The 20,285-nt window shown below is 39.5% G+C and overlaps 1 protein-coding gene and 1 pseudogene across 1 annotated transcript; both read right to left on the bottom strand.

The window, feature by feature from the left end:
• LOC122146327 lies at positions 1-1,520 on the bottom strand (annotated as a pseudogene).
• Positions 1,521-7,349: 5,829 nt separating this feature from the next.
• LOC109061927 (GTPase IMAP family member 7-like) lies at positions 7,350-9,180 on the bottom strand. The gene is made up of 3 exons (XM_019079003.2): positions 9,078-9,180; positions 8,779-8,828; positions 7,350-8,604 (listed from the first exon to the last, which is right to left on the bottom strand). The coding sequence occupies exons 2-3, from the start codon at positions 8,798-8,800 to the stop codon at positions 7,481-7,483; spliced, it is 1,146 nt and encodes a 381-aa protein (XP_018934548.1). The 5' UTR covers positions 8,801-8,828; positions 9,078-9,180; the 3' UTR covers positions 7,350-7,480.
• Positions 9,181-20,285: the final 11,105 nt, after the last annotated feature.

The raw sequence follows: 20,285 nt of genomic DNA, 5'->3' as shown, positions 1-20,285 counted from the left end.
TTATGTGAGTTTTGATTCCTGAGACATGGGACAAAACAACTTACAATAAAATTGCCACTTTGAAGCTAATGAGAGATTATTATGTTCTTAACAAAAATGTTTCATTTAATTTGATTTTCTTTTCAAAATTTCATTTTCTCACTAGCCAGATTTGTCAAGGTTTTTTATCTTTGTGCCAGTGGTCAACAATCAGCAATGAGGATGAAAAAAAAAAACTGTTCTTTCTCAAGACATGCCTGAGCTGCTTTTCTTTATTGCCCCAAGGACTGTTTGCTCTCCCTCTACAGCATCATAAGCTATTTGAGCTCCTCTTACTGCACCTGCAACTACAGCACCTGTCACCATAGCAGCAGCAGTTACACCAACATATACTTTAGCTCCTGGCAGAACTGCTGCTGCTGCTATTTTTGCAAATCCTGTAAAACTATCACTTTTAATCATTTTCTTTATAATAAAACTCCAACAGAGCACCCAACAAAACCCCTGTTGCTACTCCTGCTAATCTCACTATGAATCTTGTGTGCACTCTTTCCTCTGCCTCTGCTCTGATCTGCTCTTTTGACTGTTTGCCATTTGATGCTGCTCTAACCACCTGCATTTCATTGTCTATAGATCTATGCACTTCCTGCAGCATTTCATTGGTGTAACATCCTCCTCCATTTCCCTCTCACCATCTCTTTTATAGTGTTCATCAGACTCTCTATCTGAACTCTGTTGCTTCTGTATCCATCCTCCTGCTGATTCCAGTACTTATTATCAACGACATGACAGCGACCTCCACACTTGTTCACCAGATCCTGTAACTTTGAGTTTTCTCTCACAAACTCTTTAATGGTCTGACCTTCATCAAGATTATCACCGTGAGTGAAGAGAACAACTGCATACTTCAGAGCATCTTTCCCCAAATGTTCTATGATTTTCTTCACAATCTCCTCCTCCTGAACTGTGTATGTCTGATCTTTGAGTAGAATTAGGAAGGCATGAGGACCTGGAGCACATTTAATGATGGATCTCAATATCTCTGATCTCAGCTGCTCCTCAGAGCCATGAGTGTCAAAAAATCCAGGTGTGTCGATATATTTGATGGTTCTGCTGTTGACTGCTGCAGTAGCAGATTGACATTTTGTAGTCACTGAGGCTGATGAACGTTGAGTCTGGAATGCATTTGGGTCACGTATTATAGTATTTCCTGTTTGGCTTTTCCCTACTCCTGTTTTTCCAAGAGAAACAATCCGTAGATCCTTCACAGAGTCTGTCAGTTGTTTTGCTGTTTTGTTTTGTATTGCTATAGATAATTTTTCTATGCATCATTGTGTTTTGAATGGGAAAATAACAAGATCCAAATTAGTAAAGATAAAACAAAAGCTTTTTTAACTTCTTCTTAACAGATTTATATTGACTTTTTCAAACAAAACAAATTTGGTCTACTAAAATAATTATAGTAAATGAATTAAGTTAATTATATATTTCTTACTTTTGTTTTGAATAGCCTCCATTTTTAATTTGCTCAGTGCTGAACTGCCTCTGTAATAACAATGATTATAAATTATTATAAATGAATTAATTAAGCATAAATGTTGGTCAATCTGCTTTACACAAACAATACTTTACATTTCTTTACTATTAATACGTTTACACATAAGCTAATTAAACAAAATAATTTGTACATTTGTAAATTACAGTTTACAGTTAACTAGAAACAAATAGTTTGCAGTTACTTTGTTACTGTATACCTATTATAAAGTGTTACCCAAAAAGTAAATGCAACTTACTTTAGTTGTTTTTTAGAAGTTTTTTTTTGTTGGTAAGGTTCTTTGTTCCTGTGTCAAACACAGCTTGACTGACTTAATCTTACCAGGAACAGACTTACTTTCTCTTTCTCTTACTTTCTTTTGTCTACTGTGCTGATTGGTCCGCGTACGTTTGCATAACTACAATTTGAGGTTCAGGGGAATTTTTAAGGGGCTTGTCCTAATTTGAATTTCAAAATGTGACACTTAATAAAACACCCCACAGACATTTCAAAATAATCTAAATTTGAGTGTAATAATTCAAATGTACTAATAGAACAATCACAAACAGGTCCTGACCAAATATCTTTTAGTATTTACATTCATACATGCAATTTTTGTCTTTGTCTTTGTACTTTGGTTTTATTATGTGGAAGTTTGTAGTTATGTACTTTTGAAAACTGCCCCGTTATAACAGAATCCCGTTATAACATTGGACACAACAGTGTCGCACCATTGTGCAGCAGTAAGCATCACAACAAAAAAGGAACCTCAAGGTTGACTTCCAAAAGTGGACAATATCCGCTTCGTCATGCCTGGAGCTGATCCGTGCTGGTCACTGAGGAAATACATCAACTTTGCACTGTGGATCGCTGAATCGGCTTTCACCATGGACGAAGCGGAGTCCAGCCCGGGGTCGTTACATGTGATTGCTGCAAGACCAAAGTACGCTCCTTTGAAGAATCCGCCTGCCACACCATTCTCAAGCCGCCTGCCTCCGCTCACTCAAGCCGGCCTCGGCTCACTCTAGACCTCGACTCACTCTAGACCTCGGCTCACTCTAGACCTCGGCTCACTCTAGACCTCTGGCCTCCACTCACTCTAGACCTCCGCTCACTCTAGGCCTTCGCTCACTCTTGACCTCGGCTCACTCTAGACCTCTGGCCTCCACTTACTCTAGACCTCGGCTCACTCTAGAACTCAGCTCACTCTAGACCTCGGCTCACTCTAGACCTCCGCTCACTCTAGACCTCGGCTCACTCTAGACCTCCGCTCACTCTAGTCTTCGGCTCACTCTAGACCTCGGCTCACTCTAGAACTCAGCTTACTCTAGACCTCGGCTCACTCTAGAACTCAGCTCACTCTAGACCTCGGCTCACTCTAGACCTCCGCTCACTCTAGTCTTCGGCTCACTCTAGACCTCGGCTCACTCTAGACCTCGGCTCACTCTAGGCCTCTGGCCTCCGCTCACTCTAGTCTTCGGCTCACTCTAGACCTCGGCTCACTCTAGACCTCGGCTCACTCTAGACCTCTGGCCTCCACTTACTCTAGACCTCGGCTCACTCTAGACCTCGGCTCACTCTAGGCCTCTGGCCTCCGCTCACTCAAGCCAGCCTCCGCTCACTCTAGACCTCGGCTCACTCTAGGCCTCTGGCCTCCGCTCACTCTAGACTTCCGCTCACTCTAGGCCTTGGCTCACTCTTGACCTCAGCTCACTCTAGACCTCTGGCCTCCGCTCACTCAAGCCAGCCTCCGCTCACTCTAGACTTCGGCTCACTCTAGGCCTCTGGCCTCCGCTCACTCAAACCAACCTCCGCTCACTCTAGACTTCGGCTCACTCTAGACCTCGGCTCACTCTAGGCCTCGGCTCACTCTAGGCCTCGGCTCACTCTAGACCGCGGCTCACTCTAGACTTCCGCTCACTCTAGGCCTTGGCTCACTCTAGGCCTCTGGCCTCCGCTCACTCTAGACTTCCGCTCACTCTAGGCCTTGGCTCACTCTTGACCTCAGCTCACTCTAGTCCTCTGGCCTCCGCTCACTCAAGCCAGCCTCCGCTCACTCTAGACTTCGGCTCACTCTAGGCCTCTGGCCTCCGCTCACTCAAACCAACCTCCGCTCACTCTAGACTTCGGCTCACTCTAGACCTCGGCTCACTCTAGGCCTCGGCTCACTCTAGGCCTCGGCTCACTCTAGACCGCGGCTCACTCTAGACTTCCGCTCACTCTAGGCCTTGGCTCACTCTTGACCTCAGCTCACTCTAGACCTCTGGCCTCCACTCACTCTAGACCTCTGGCCTCCACTCACTCTAGACCTCTGGCCTCTGCTCACTCAAGCCATCCTCCGCTCACTCAAGCCAGCCTCCGCTCACTCTAGACTTCGGCTCACTCTAGGCCTTGGCTCACTCTTGACCTCAGCTCACTCTAGACCTCTGGCCTCCACTCACTCTAGACCTCTGGCCTCCGCTCACTCAAGCCATCCTCCGCTCACTCAAGCCAGCCTCCGCTCACTCTAGACTTCGGCTCACTCTAGGCCTCTGGCCTCCGCTCACTCAAACCAACCTCCGCTCACTCTAGACTTCGGCTCACTCTAGACCTCGGCTCACTCTAGGCCTCGGCTCACTCTAGGCCTCGGCTCACTCCAGACCGCAGCTCACTCTAGACTTCCGCTCACTCTAGGCCTTGGCTCACTCTTGACCTCAGCTCACTCTAGACCTCTGGCCTCCACTCACTCTAGACCTCTGGCCTCCACTCACTCTAGACCTCTGGCCTCCGCTCACTCAAGCCATCCTCCGCTCACTCAAGCCAGCCTCCGCTCACTCTAGACTTCGGCTCACTCTAGGCCTCTGGCCTCCGCTCACTCAAACCAACCTCCGCTCACTCTAGACTTCGGCTCACTCTAGACCTCGGCTCACTCTAGACCTCGGCTCACTCTAGGCCTTGGCTCACTCTAGGCCTCTGGCCTCCACTCACTCATGGCCACAGTGTGTGATGCTGTTTCATTGAGAAAGCAAAACTACTTTGTTTGGCCTTCCAAAATAAGACACGACTAGAAATCATGTTTATATCACATTTATAATGGGTTTTAATGCGTAACATTTCCGTCACACGCTTGAGGTATTCGGCCAATCACAACACACTGGATTCGCTGGCCAATCAGAGAACACCTCGTTTTTCAGAGAGATGAGCCTTGTAAAAATCGAGGCGTTTCAGGAGGCGGGGCGTAGAGGAGAAAGAGAGGAGTTTTTTTTACCTTAAACCTTAAATTTCATTACACCAAATATACAAAATAATGTTCTTTTTAGGAGCATCATATGACCCCTTTAAGAGTAGCAAATCTGTTGATAATTTTATTATGGTCCAATTGCTCAACAACATCTTTCTCGATAGCCATAACTGCCAGTTGATGGAGCTTTGACTTTTAGCTATTATAGACCGATGCTACGGGTTTGGGGTGCTGCAACGAGCCTGCTTGGACAAGCACAACTCAACACAGAGATGAATGGATCTTGGAAACACATAAGATTAAGGAATAGAACACTACTCACTATTACCTAGTATTATGGCGCTTTTCCACTGCATGGTACAGCACGGTACGGCTCGGTATGGTTCACTTTTGAGGGGTTTTCCACTGGGTACAGTACCTGGTACCTGGTACTTGTTTTAATACCACCTCGGTTCCAGTTCCTGGAGAATGACGTATGGAGATCAGCTTTGCACATGTGCTGCTCAGAAGTGTTGCACGTGGAAGTGCAGGGGAGAGATCAAAACAAAACAAAGGTCACTAATTAGAAGTACAAAACGAGGATTTGTAAAGAAGAATGTCAGAGGATTTCGATATAAACCATATAAGCTTATTATGTTGTAACACTGTCACTTTATATGAGTTTTGATTCCTGAGACATGGGACAAAACAACATACCATAAAATTGCCACTTTGAAGCTAATAAGAGATGATTATGTTCTTAACAAAAATATTTCATTTAATTTGATTTTCTTTTCAAAATTATGCAATTTCATTTTATCACTAGCCAGATTAGGATGACTTCAAGGTGAGTAATTTATGGCCTAATTTTCATTTTTGGGTGAACTAACCCTTCAACCTTTACAGTATAATAAAACATTTTTTATTCTAAAAATATTGTTATTATTAAATTCTATATGTTGAAAGGAAATTATCAAATGTGGTTGACATTGAACTATGGTACTTATCAACTTTCACTTGAGCCTAAAATCAAACAGAATGAATGTAACATCATGGAAGGCTGGAGTATAATATTTATATATTACAATATAATAATAATAATAATAAATATTAATATTATAATAATCATATAGATACAGTATAATTTGTATATTATAATAGTATAAATATTTAGTAAGAGTATAGGTATAACATGTACAAATATTACATCTATACGGCAATTCAAACATATATCTTGTTTAAAAAAAAGCTGTAGGAACTTGTAACTTATAAATCAAAAGATAAGCAGTATCACTGATTATAAGTTAATTAGTGTTTAAAGCATAAGTGGGTTTTTATTATAGACATTCCCTTATAAGATGACTCTAGACCTTTGCACATTTGCGGTTACAAAAAATCAATGTGTGGTTTTTATGACAAAACATAAGTGTTTAGAAGATTTTCAACTGGTAGATACAGTAGATCCCGTCACTTTACTAGTTCTCTCTCCCATCTTTAGCGATCCATTTCCTCTGGTATGCATTTTGTCATTAACTGCCAATTCTATCAGCTCATGCTCAGTAGAAAAACAGGAAGCGACGTGATGGTAAAAGTAACTTTATTGAATAATCTTAGTTGGTGTGTTTTTCAGTTGTTTTTCAGCTCAGCTGGAATTCTTTTGACAATACAACATCACACTGTGTCATTAAAAACTTTGTAAATGAGACTTTACCTTATCTTTGACTAACTTGTGAAGATACAGAATACAACATAAAATTCAACAGAATTGTTTTGAATTAACAGAATTTAAATCAAAAATAGGAAAAACTTAAAGCAAGTTACATATTTTGTTTTCATTCAAAAATTAAGTACTTTCTCTTAGTGGCTGATTTTTTTATTTAAATGTTTTGTTATAGGTCCCTGTAAACAGCTTAAGTGGTTGACTGATTAACTTGATTTATTATAACTGTAGTGACTCTAAATATGTTCAACGGGTTTAGTCACTTGAGCGGCTGCTATTGCTGAGGGAATTTACCCATGGTCATCATGAAAAAAAGAAAAAACAAAAACAAAAAAACCCCACAAAATATATGATTATATCATTTTAAGGTAACACTTTGGAATAATGGTCCATTAGTTAATGTTAGTTAATTTATTAATTAACATGAACAAACAGTGAACAATACATTTATTACTGTATTTATTCATCTTTGTTAATGTTAGTTAATGAAAATACAGTTATTCATTGTTAGTTCATGCTAATTCACAGTGCACTAATGTTAACAAACACAACTTTTGATTTGAATAATGCATTAGTAAATGTTAAAATTAACATTAAATAAGATTTATAAATGCTGTAGAAGGATTGTTCTTGCTTAGATCATGTTAACTAAAGTAGTATATTAACTAATGGACCATTATTCTAAAGTGTTACCCATTTTAAAATTAAATTATGATACATGAATTATTTATTAATTAGCAAAGAGTTAAACCGTGAAAGTGTGTGTTGAATTAGAAAGCATTGAAAAGTTTTATTTGCACACAATCTAACTTTCTGACTTCTAACTCTATTCAGAAATGTTGTAACACTGTCACTTTATGTGAGTTTTGATTCCTGAGACATGGGACAAAACAACTTACAATAAAATTTTATGCCACTTTGAAGCTAATGAGAGATTATTATGTTCTTAACAAAAATGTTTCATTTAATTTGATTTTCTTTTCAAAATTTCATTTTCTCACTAGCCAGATTTGTCAAGGTTTTTTATCTTTGTGCCAGTGGTCAACAATCAGCAATGAGGATGAAAAAAAAACTGTTCTTTCTCAAGACATGCCTGAGCTGCTTTCTTTATTGCCCCAAGGACTGTTTGCTCTCCCTCTACAGCATCATAAGCTATTTGAGCTCCTCTTACTGCACCTGCAACTACAGCACCTGTCACCATAGCAGCAGCAGTTACACCAACATATACTTTAGCTCCTGGCAGAACTGCTGCTGCTGCTATTTTTGCAAATCCTGTAAAACTATCACTTTTAATCATTTTCTTTATAATAAAACACAATAAATGTTTGACTCCAAGCAGAGCACCCAACAAAACCCCTGTTGCTACTCCTGCTAATCTCACTATGAATCTTGTGTGCACTCTTTCCTCTGCCTCTGCTCTGATCTGCTCTTTTGACTGTTTGCCATTTGATGCTGCTCTAACCACCTGCATTTCATTGTCTATAGCTCTATGCACTTCCTGCAGCATTTCATTGGTGTAACATCCTCCTCCATTCCCTCTCACCATCTCTTTTATAGTGTTCATCAGACTCTCTATCTGAACTCTGTTGCTTCTGTATCCATCCTCCTGCTGATTCCAGTACTTATTATCAACGACATGACAGCGACCTCCACACTTGTTCACCAGATCCTGTAACTTTGAGTTTTCTCTCACAAACTCTTTAATGGTCTGACCTTCATCAAGATTATCACCGTGAGTGAAGAGAACAACTGCATACTTCAGAGCATCTTTCCCAAATGTTTCTATGATTTTCTTCACAATCTCCTCCTCCTGAACTGTGTATGTCTGAACTTTGAGTAGAATTAGGAAGGCATGAGGACCTGGAGCACATTTAATGATGGATCTCAATATCTCTGATCTCAGCTGCTCCTCAGAGCCATGAGTGTCAAAAAATCCAGGCGTGTCGATATATTTGATGGTTCTGCTGTTGACTGTTTCAGTAGCAGATTGACATTTTGTAGTCACTGAGGCTGATGAACGTTGAGTCTGGAATGCATTTGGGTCACGTATTATAGTATTTCCTGTTTGGCTTTTCCCTACTCCTGTTTTTCCAAGAGAAACAATCCGTAGATCCTTCACAGAGTCTGTCAGTTGTTTTGCTGTTTTGTTTTGTATTGCTATAGATAATTTTTCTATGCATCATTGTGTTTTGAATGGGAAAATAACAAGATCCAAATTAGTAAAGATAAAACAAAAGCTTTTTAAACTTCTTCTTAACAGATTTATAATGACTTTTTCAAACAAAACAAATTTGGTCTACTAAAATAATTATAGTAAATGAATTAAGTTAATTATATATTTCTTACTTTTGTTTTGAATAGCCTCCATTTTTAATTTGCTCAGTGCTGAACTGCCTCTGTAATAACAATGATTATAAATTATTATAAATGAATTAATTAAGCATAAATGTTGGTCAATCTGCTTTACACAAACAATACTTTACATTTCTTTACTATTAATAAGTTTACACATAAGCTAATTAAACAAAATAATTTGTACATTTGTAAATTACAGGTTTACAGTTAACTAGAAACAAATAGTTTGCAGTTACTTTGTTACTGTATACCTATTATAAAGTGTTACCCAAAAAGTAAATGCAACTTACTTTAGTTGTTTTTTAGAAGTTTTTTTTGTTGGTAAGGTTCTTTGTTCCTGTGTCAAACACAGCTTGACTGACTTAATCTTACCAGGAACAGACTTACTTTCTCTTTCTCTTACTTTCTTTTGTCTACTGTGCTGATTGGTCCGCGTACGTTTGCATAACTACAATTTGAGGTTCAGGGGAATTTTGAAGGCTTGTCTTATTTGAATTTCAAAAGGTGACACTTAATAAAACACCCCACAGACATTTCAAAATAATCTGAACTTGAGTGAATAGAGGACTCCAGATACAAAATTATGACATTTCCATTGCTTTAAAATGCACACAAAGTTTGCTTAAATGCATGTATGGTATTTGTAAATACTATAATTTGCACTAGACTTCATCTGTTCTTTCTGGTACCCACTCCTATAAAGACTGTTCTGGTTTTGTAACAGAAAAACTTGCATTTTCTGTAAAGCTGCTCTGAAACAATATCTTTTGTGAAATGCGTTATACAAATAAATATGAATTAAACTGAATGAGCCATTGCATTGTTGGTTACTGTACCATGTTGTCTCCGAGGGTTTTGAAAGTTTCACAGGGTGCTTATACCCAGTGTGCTTGTCCATTATAAAAATATAAATAAATGAAAAATAAATAAATAAAAATAAAATTGTATATATGTCATTATATATCAGACATGTTTAATATATCATTTAGATGATGGACCTATAAATATGACAAATGTGACTTTACAGTTGAATAGGCCATTGCACTGATTTCCCAAATTGGAGGCGCAAAACTCAGCTGTCCTTGAGGGTGCGTTAAAAGATTCATTAGAGGCTTTAATGTCTGAAAAGATTCAGACATTTTTACGGTACCATTTTGAAGTTATGGACCTATAAATTTGACATATATGACAATATAGACTTGAGCTATTGCATTCATGGCCCTATTGGGGCGTTATATCTCAGCTGTCCTTCAGGGTGCGTTGAATGTTTTGGATGTATGGATGTGCATTGGATGGTATCCAGTGGTAGCAGATAGATTATTGTATTAAATGCAGTGTGTATGTATAGTTCGGTGTTGAACTGTTAAAGTTAAAGTGCAGTGTGTGGCATACTGTATAGTGGGAGTATCCTGTAGGGTGTATTCGTTCTGACTGTTCATTAGTCTTTAGGGAAAAAGCTATCCTTCAATCGGCTAGTGCGGGATCAGATGCTGCGGAGACATCTTCCTGAGGGCAGCAGAGAGAGCAGTCTGTGGGATGGATGGCTGGAGTCACTGATGATCCTCCGGGATTTCCTTATACACTGCCTGGTGTAGATGTCCTGGAGGGAGGGAAGCTCACCTCCAACAATGTGGCTGGCAGTTCGCACGACCCTTTTCAGAGCTTTACGGTTGCCAGCGGTGCTGTTTCCAAACCAGGCAGTGATGCAGTCCATGAGGATGCTCTCTATAGTGCAAGTGTGAAATGATCTGAGGATGCTGGGGCTCATTCCAAACTTCTTCAGCACTGCATCAGTGTGTGTAGACCAGGTGAGATCTTCACTGATGTAAACGCCGAGGAACTTGAAGCTGCTTACCCGCTCCACAGGTGTCTTGTCGATGGTGATGGGTGTGTGTTCTCTGCTCTGTCTCCTGAAATCCACCACCAGCTCCTTGGTCTTGTCGATTTTGAGTGAGAGGTGGTTCTCCTGACACCTTTTAGTCAGGGTGCTCACCTCCTCTCTGTAGGCCGTCTCATCGTTGTTGGTGATCAGGCCTATCACCGTTGTGTCATCAGCGAATTTAATGATGACGTTGGAGCTGTGTGTGGCTGTACAGTCATGTGTGTACAGGGAGTACAGAGGCGGGCTCGGGACGCAGCCCTGAGGAGCACCAGTGTTGAGGGTCAGCGGGGATGAAGTATTGTTGCCCATTCTGACCACCTGACTTCTGCCTGTCAGGAAGTCCAGGATCCAGCTGCACAGAGATCTGTTTAGTCCCAGAGTCTGGAGCTTTGCAACAAGTGTGGCGGGCACTATGGTGTAGCATCGTCTGTAGAATGGTTGCTGCGATATGCAAATTGTAGCGGATCCAATGAGGCAGGCAGCACAGAGCAGATGTAATTTGTGTGTAGTATCTCAAAACACTTACTGAAGATGGGTGTGAGAGCAACGGGCCTCCAGTCATTTAAGCATGTTTTTTTATTTTCTTTTGTGTCATCTGTTATAGGGACTACTGAACAGACATTTAAAAGTTTATTTTAAAATTTAAAGTATTGAAAATAAAAATTAAAACTCCGTAAACGCTTGCTTTTTTTTACAACACTACAAGTGTGTCCCATTGGGTAATGAAAAGTTGTACACACACTTGTGGTCTTCAGCCTCACTTGAACACTTGGGCCAAATACAGGAAATACGTCATAGAAGTAGTCAAGTGATGAAGTGCAAAGACCGCAAGTGTGGGTATTTGGACAAGGCTTAAGAAACGCGTAAGCGTCGCATTTTTAAGGTGGAACGGATAGCCCCAATAAGAAGCTGCGAATAAGAAGCTGAATTCAGCCTCGTCACCCCACCTGCCACCCCAGAATTATCACAGAATAAAATATAAATGTAGCAGTGTTTAATGTGCTACTTTTCAGTCGCGGCGATGACAGAGTAAAGCAAAATCATGGCAAAAACACGTCTTTTAATAAACTGTGCACGACGGTTGCACGCGCACGCAGCGTGCCAGTGTAGTCGGCTTTATTAGCAAATGACTCTTATGAACCGGATCTTTTTGAGTCAAAACCACAAAGCGCGGCCCAATTCACTAACTAATTATTTTTACATTTGTTCGTGAATCAGATAATTACTGCTTTTCAGGTAACTCAGAAGTCCTTTGAGAAATCTAATCCCGTAGAGTTAGGTAAGAATCTAGTCGTATTGCAGCTTTCTCAATTGTTAATATAACACAATTCTTTGGTATTTGAACTTTTCTTGTGCTTTTCATCTACTGCAAGATTACTTTACAGTAGTAAAATGAAAATGATTTTTTCCCCAAAAGTACGATGGTCGAAAGAGCTCAACGCGCTGCACCTTCAAAAAACACATGGAAACAGAAAAAGCACCAGCAATTCAAGAAAACATCTTCATCAGTTTGACAACACATGCGCTGCAAATGCTCACACCATAACCAAATAAAGAATTTTATTTGCAGTGCGTTTAATTTGGTTGTATTTTGAGCTTACACACAAAATCTTTACTTGTCACACAATTTCTGAAACCTGACAGAAGCAGAAGCACACACAAAATCGGAATAACCATACGCTAATTCTCGGCCTTTGACTCAATTTTCAATTTAAAACACTTTTTGCAACACACAACACACAATTCTCTATGTAACACACAAAAATCTTGACATCACGATGTTGCACCAGCATTGTAATCCCAATCGCGATCACATGTGCTCTGTTATACTATGGAGCAGCAGTACTAACCACTACTATTGATTGATCTATATATAATGAATCTCTATTAAAGATCAGTGGTTCTATAGCATTTTGTCGCGCCGCTCGCATCCGGTGTATACACAGTGTTAGGAATTGTTAGTTGTTTTCCTGTTTTCCCTTATTACAAGATTCATGTTTCAGGCACACCTCCCCCAATCCCCTAATTCACACAAGCTCTCTCTCTCTCTCTCTTTCTTTCTCTTTCTCTGTGTGTCTCTGTCTCTCTCGCGCTCTTTCTAATAACTTAATTAATAACTGCATTAGAATGCTTTCAACGGCTCAAGCCTCCGTTACCAGCTTAAAATTACGTTTTGGAACCAGCAAAAGAGGCATTGGATGAGATGAGGAAGAAATAATCCTACTCACAATAGCGATTTAGGGTGCTTTCACACTAGCACTTTTGGTGCGCACCCGGGTTCGATTGACGTCAGTTCGGTTCATTTGGATGATGTGAACGCTGTCTTCCGAACTCGGGTGCGCAACCGCGAACTGTACCTGAGTCCGCTTAAAAACGGTGGTCTGGGGTATGGTTCATGTGAACTCCGGTACGGTTCGCTGCTGATGTGAACACAATCGTACCAAATCGCGGAAGTGAACTGCTATTAATGACGTATTATTTGATGAAAGTGTGTGTGTGTGTGTTTTTTCACTCACTTTCCTGATGAGCGTGACTGACGCGCTGTAACGTAAGACAGACGCAAGTGCCGTTATGTACCGAGTAGGGATATGCCGGTATCAAATTTTCCTGTTGCGATTAATTGATAATGCTTTTGTCACGGTATACAGTATTATCACGGTATTGAAATTTAGTTTAAAAAAAGTGATCATAATACAGTATAACAGGTTAAATAACTTTTTTCTTATAACAAAAAATAACTGAACATTTACATACAATAAAGCAACACAGAAAAATAAATAAAGTTAAAAGTTTTACACAAAAGAACTATAAAGACCAATAGGTATCACTTTACAATAAGACCTCATTAGTTAAGCTTAGTTAATGCATTAACATTCAAGGCAAGGCAAGGAACGTTTATTTATATAGCACATTTTGTACACAATGGTAATTCAAAGTGCTTTACATAAAAGAAAGTAAAAAATAACCACAAAAATAAAACAAGCAATTTAAGAACTTTGAAAATAATTTAAAAATTGACTTAAAAAGAATTTAAGACAGTTTAAAAATAGAAAATTATTTTACATAAAATACAGTGCAATACATAAAATATAGTGTAATCAGTTCAGACATCGCATAGTGCTCATTCAATAAATGCACAGCTAAACAATGAGCAATAGCTACATTTGCTATAGACGTTATTAATCTTTGTTAAAAAATACAAGTCTTAGTTCATGTTAGCTCATTAAATAACACAGTTGCAACTTTCAATTTTAACAATGTGTTATTAAATATTGGAATACCTAAGATTAATGAACATTCAGAAGAATTTTTCATTGGCAGTTTGTTAACTAAAGAAGTCCTAATATAAAGTGTGAATGAACAATAAAGAATCAAAACACTTTCAAACGATATCTAGGGCATGTTGTAGTCCAGATTAAAAAAAAAAAAAAGTTTGAAAATAAATAGCCTATTAAGTCTAAATATTTAAGTATTTGGCTCTGTGAAGAACACCATAGCAAATCCACAAATCTGAATGGCTTTTTAAAATAATTTAAATATGGTTTAGAAAGTAGCAGCTGCTTTATTTATGGGGTTTACAGGGTAAGGGCTGCATTTTAGCGCCATCTGCTGTCAGAGAGTGAATGTGCTTTCATTCAGCGCGTCTCTCACGTGTTCCCCCATGTGCTTTTCTTAGTGCTTGTTTACATCAGAGCGCACACTTCTTTCTAGCAGCATACAGCGGTGTTGTGCATTTAGAGCAGTTAATGGGAAAAGTATTCTTAAAATGCTTTCCAAATTCTGAATAATTGGTAATATATAATTATTCACGGTATTTAAAAGTGCCCACGATAACAATATCGTGCACAATCATTACCGAGATATATCACTTTACTGAATACCGGCACAAGTATAGTACCGAGGCTTTGTAAACAAAACGAACGGTTTAAAAACATAAATACATAAAAGTGCAGAGAGTAATGTTATGCATTTGCTGCCTTCTTGTGGCATCTGAGGAATTCCAACACTCCGGGCCCATTTGCACGACAAAATTTTCAGCCAAAAATGGGAAACTTTTTATGCATTTTGCCTGTTCGTTTACACAAAAACAGAGTTTTGTGTAAAGTGTGGATTTACTTCACCAATATTACAACCAACAGCGGAGACGCATCATATACACACGACAACAGGTACTGTTTAGTAACAAGGTGACAGCGCCAACTACTGGCCTGGCATATGTAATTCAGCATTTTGGGCCGTTTTCACAGATATGTGTAAATAATGCAATTGCTTTTGAAAATGCTGTCGTGTATATGTGAAACTTAACAATGCAAGGGAAAAACTTTTCCGTTTTTGACTACATCGTTGTCGTGTAAATGTTGCTTTAGACTCCACCTCTGCCATTTGATCCCTCAGCTCCTCCTTGGCTCGTTGATCCCTTGTTTCCACCATAATCTGTTATCCCCCTGGCTCTGCCTTGATTTTCAGAGCCTTTGGCTGGGCTTGACCCTCAACTTCTTTGTCTCCACTGGAGTCCTCCGTCGCTCAGGCTCCACTATTGTCCACACTCTCACTGGCTCTGCCTCAGTCTACCAATCCACCAGCTCCACCATGGGCAGCTGTTCAGCCAGCTTTTGCTGTGGATCTCCATCCCTCCAACTCTACTCCTTGGTCTTTGTTGTGGAGCAACTTGTCTGTCTTTTTGAAGAATCAGCCGCAGAGTTCCAGAAGCCAAAATTAGACTTTATTGTTGGAGACAACATAGCCAAGATTGGCACTCTACAGGACATCTGACCATCTCACTCACAGTTTTATATAGTTGATATCAAAGAGGTCATTGTAACCAATTATCTCATTTGCAGGTTGTAATGTATGTACTATTGGGTATCAGCATTCTGTGATAAGCCTGCCCTCTAGTGGTGACTCATATAGTGATGTATTGAAGTTAATAGTTCAGAGTAAAAACAATGTGAATTAACACGACTTAATTGTCTGCAGTGTATCATTTATCTGCCAGCATACACGACAAAATTGGCGATGAGGTCTGGATCAACAACTACAGATGCGTCAGCAAGACTTTAATGGACATGAAACTGGAAGAGAAGGATTGTGAAAAGATAGCGTGAGTCACATGAAAGAGAGAGAAGCCAATTAAAGTGTAAAGCTAAACTGCAAACGAGCAAAAATGTCAATGATTGGAACAATCACCGCATTTGATAGTAATGCTGAGGATTGAAGAACTTATGTGGAAATAGTAGAATTATACTGTGAGGCTAATGCCGTTGCAGATGGTAAGAATGTGGCTGTTTTGCTGAGCGTGATGGGAGCAAAGACGTATGGACTGCTCCGTAGTTTGTTAACCCCTGAAAAGCCAGCGGATAAAACGTTTCAGCAAATAGTGGACATTCTAAATGAACATTTGAACTAGGGCTGTGCGATTAATCGAAATCGTAATAAAATCACGATTTGAGCGGTCCCGACCTCCCGCAGTATGCTATCCGATCCAATCAGAATGCAGCGCATTAAGTGGAGCGCGAGAATAGAACAGACTGGGTATATGCCTAACTCCAGGTTCAAACACCCTGTCTGTGATGCGTATTTTTTTCCGAGCCCATGTTAATGGATCAGAACGTTCACACTGCACGCAGTAAAAGATGTGAACAGAAAATGTTAGAAATCCAAAGTTGCGAAAAGAATGAATATCTAGCGCATGAGCATAGAGAGAGTTGTGAGTGAGTGAGAGGAGTCACGTTTTAAGTGCGCGCACTCTCTCCGGATGAGAGCAGCGTGTATCTGAGCACACGTGTCTGGTTTTGTGACAAAGAAAAGGAAATATGCGTGCAAGCGGAGAGATTCGCGCTCGCGTATTATTTTAATGTGCTTTCGCGTTACAATAATGCGCTCTCGCTGCTGCTTCTGCACCGCATACACATACTGTATACGCACTGCAAACGGAGTACGTGTGAACCTTGGGCAATAAATATATTTCATCACCTGAGGCACCGCTACAATGAGTTCTATGACCAATGCATAGGAAAAAAAATAGCCCTTGACACGGGTTTTATTTTATTTTATTTTATTTTATTTTATTATTTATTTAATTTTTTTTTTTTTTGCCATATGTCTAGACATTTTGTTTGACATCTTTACTTAGTGATTATTTTGACTTATGTCTGTTCTAGAGGCATGTTACAACTTTTTGATAAAGCTCTCATTGGTTTTCTTTTGGAAATATGTTTCAAATTTATACTGAATGCATTTATGACTGTAAAGCATGTCTGTGTGTGTCAAAATCGTGATTAAAATCGAAATCGCAAAATTGATCAAAAACTCGTGATAGGTTTTTTTGTCCATATCGCACAGCCCTAATTTGAACCCCAAACCCCTATTAACTGTGGAATGATTCAGATTCCATAAGCGTAACCAAGCAAAAGGAGAAAGCATTTCTGAATATATAGCTAAGCTACGCCGATTGTCAGTCCATTGTCAATTTGGAGCTGGACTAGCAGATGCATTAAGAGACAAGCTTGTGTGTGGAATGCACAATGAAAGCACACAAAAAATACTGTTGACAGAAAAAGACTTGACACTCGATCGTGCACTGAACATAGCAATATCGATGGAGACTGCAGGAAAAGATGCATTGGAATTGCAACAAAAAAACAATGGAATGTGCAACAAATAAACTGTCACTGAAATTGGAAAGAAAACAGAAATGTTATCGTTGCGGAAAAATGTCTCATGATGCGAATGACTGCTGGTTCAAAGATAAAGAGTGCAGGAAATGCCATAAAAAGGGGCACATCGAACGTGTATGCAAAATGGACAGACAGAGGATGCAAAAAGACAGAACACACAAAGTGAAACGTAAATCTGCCACTGTACATCAAGTAACTGAAAATGAAACAAACACAAGTTCAGGTACAGATGATCTTTCATGTTTGGAACTGTACAATATTAAGGAGACAGATCGAAGAGTTATTTGGCTTACACCAGAAGTGTCAGGAGTCAAACTCAAAATGGAGTTAGACACTGGATCGGCCTTATGGGTCATCTCAGCAGCTGATTACTAGCGACTGTTCTCAAAAATACCACTGCAAAGCACCTCTGGACTGGCACACAATAGAAAACCTTGATGTGTCCCAGCAAGTCACAAACACAGGGACACAAAAGACCTTAGTGCAAATTATAGAAAATGCAGAACCTGTGTTTCAGAAAGGAATAGGAACACTTAAAGGAATAAAAGCGAATCTGGAGTTGGAAGAAGACACTTCTCCAAAATTCTTTAAAGCTCGCCCAGTCCCGTACGCAATTCATCCCAAGGTGTAACATCATTGTAACAGAGAAGGATGATACAGATCACCTCCAAAACTTGCAACGGGTGCTGATGAGATTGTGTGAGTATGGACTAAGAGCCAACAAAGAAAATATGAGTTCTTTAAGTCTTGGATTTCTTACTGTGGTCATGTGATAGACAAAGATGGTCTACACAAGTCACAAGACAAAACTGAAGCTGTGCTAAATGCACCACACCCACAAAACGTGTCTCAACTCTGATCATATCTTGGACTTGTGAACTATTACCACAAATTTCTTCGAAACCTCTTCACTGTACTACATCCTTTGAATGCACTGTTGCAAACAAAGACACAGTGGAAATGGTCAGACAGCTGTGAACAAGCTTTCCAAAAGACCAAAAGGCTCATAACTTCTGATGTAGTGCTGACACACTTCAATCCATCTATGCCTATCAGACTGGCGTGCGATGTGTCACCATATGGAATTGGTGCAGTGCTGCCACACAAGTTTCCAGATGGCACTGAAAAACCAATAGCCTTTGAATCTAGATCACTAACGACAGCAGAACATAACTATGCTCAAATAGACTGTGAAGCACTTAGTCTCATGTGGGGTGTAAAAAAAATTCACCATTATCTGTATGGTCAACGGTTTACCCTGATCACAGATCATCAGCCCTTGGTCTCGAACTTCAATGTTCGGAAGGGTGTCTCAGCGATGGCCTCAGCATGGCTGCAGCGTTGGTCACTCTTCTTGGGTGCTCACCAATATGATATTGAGTACAAAGGCACCAAACTACACGGTAACGCGGATGGCTTGTCGCATCTTCCACTGAAGTTGACAGAAAAGTCAAAGGCGATGGATCCAGCTGACATGTTTCAAACCTCAATCGTGAGTCAGTTTCCTGTGACAAATGCCTTTATTCAGAGAGAAACCTGCAATGACCCAACATTGTCTAAGGTCTATGATATCATGGGTGGCCGACACAAGGGAACTCCCTGTATCCAGCATTTGCAGCGAGGAGAGAACAGCTTTCTGTGCGTCAAGGAACTCTAATGTGTGGCTACGATTAGTCATTCCCTCCAAATTGCGCAGTAAGATGTTGGACACACTGCATGAAGGACATTTGGGCACTGTAAAAATGAAAAACCTTGCCCGCAGTTACATGTGGTGGCCGGGAATCGACAAACAGATTGATCATTTATCTGCCAGCATACACAACACAGGTGTTCTCCTCTCTCTTCCTGAAACCTTCTCAATACTCGCAAATTCTTCAGCCACGGTCACCTCATTAATTGGTGTCATGTTCTCTTTGTAAGGGTGGCAGACTGCCAACTAGCCTATGTCAAAACATATCACAAAAATGATTACTCAGTGTGTTTGCCTCATTATTTTTATCCAAAGTTTGAAGGACATGTGGCCTAAAAGTGCCCTTGGTATTAGTGCAGATACCAGAAACAAGAGAAAGTGTTAAATAACACAGACCTAAAATCATGTATTTTGGCATCTCCTTGTGGTCCTGTTTGGTATCGTACCTTGATTAGTAGTTATTTATATTGAGAGAAAAAAATATTCTTAACAAATGTAAAATGTTTTTTTTTCCCCTCACTGTTGCACTGTATACATAAATTGTGAATTATGGAAATTAAAAAGTACCTTGACTTACTTTTTTGTAAGAATCATCCAGAACTCAAATGTGTTTCAAGGCTCTCAAATTCTAGTCTTATTCTGTTAACTTTTTCTTTTCTTTTCTTCTTTTTCCAGAAAATGGTAAAACTATTTGTGCTAAAACCAATGTGTTTATGATAATTATAATAAATGTATATGATGACAAATATCAGTGCAATAACAACCAGCATAATGGACTGTTTTTGTACAGCTAAAATAATTTAAACCTTTGCATATTCAAGTTTAAAATGGCCGTGGCCGCTCTTATGTTAAAAATAAGGTGGATAATGTAAATTGAATTTTTGTAAAAAAAAATTCAAAGTTTCAAAAACCTTAACATTATAATTTCTTCTTCTTCTGGTGATCATGTGAGCTGCATATGTTGAACTGTTGGATGAAATTATGGAGATTATGCTTACAGGATGGAGTGAACTGCTTCCTTAAATCGACAATGGTACATTCTCTGGAAACTAGAGAGGCAGAGGATCATCTTTACTTGTATCTAATTATTAAGTATTACTGCACTAATATTTAAGAAAAAGGAAATGCAACATTAAAATAAATAAATGGGGCTACACAAATAATAAAATTGATATCTTGAGTAGGGCTGGACCAGAATATTCGATTATTCGAACATTCATTTGGTGGGTTGGCTTTCAATTTTCAATTC

This window comes from Cyprinus carpio, chromosome A10 (genome assembly GCF_018340385.1).
Source record: "Cyprinus carpio isolate SPL01 chromosome A10, ASM1834038v1, whole genome shotgun sequence".
NCBI lineage: Eukaryota > Metazoa > Chordata > Actinopteri > Cypriniformes > Cyprinidae > Cyprinus > Cyprinus carpio.
Note: the sequence above shows the minus strand (reverse complement) of the source record. Positions and strands in the feature narration are given on the sequence as shown.

Excerpts from the sequence above, each read along its gene's own strand:
- LOC109061927 (XM_019079003.2), bottom strand. The coding sequence starts at position 8,800 with ATGGAGGCTATTCAAAACAAAA. Across the intron at positions 8,605-8,778 it reads GGAGGCTATTCAAAACAAAA|AAAAATTATCTATAGCAATA; the intron begins GTAAGAAATATA and ends AATGATGCATAG.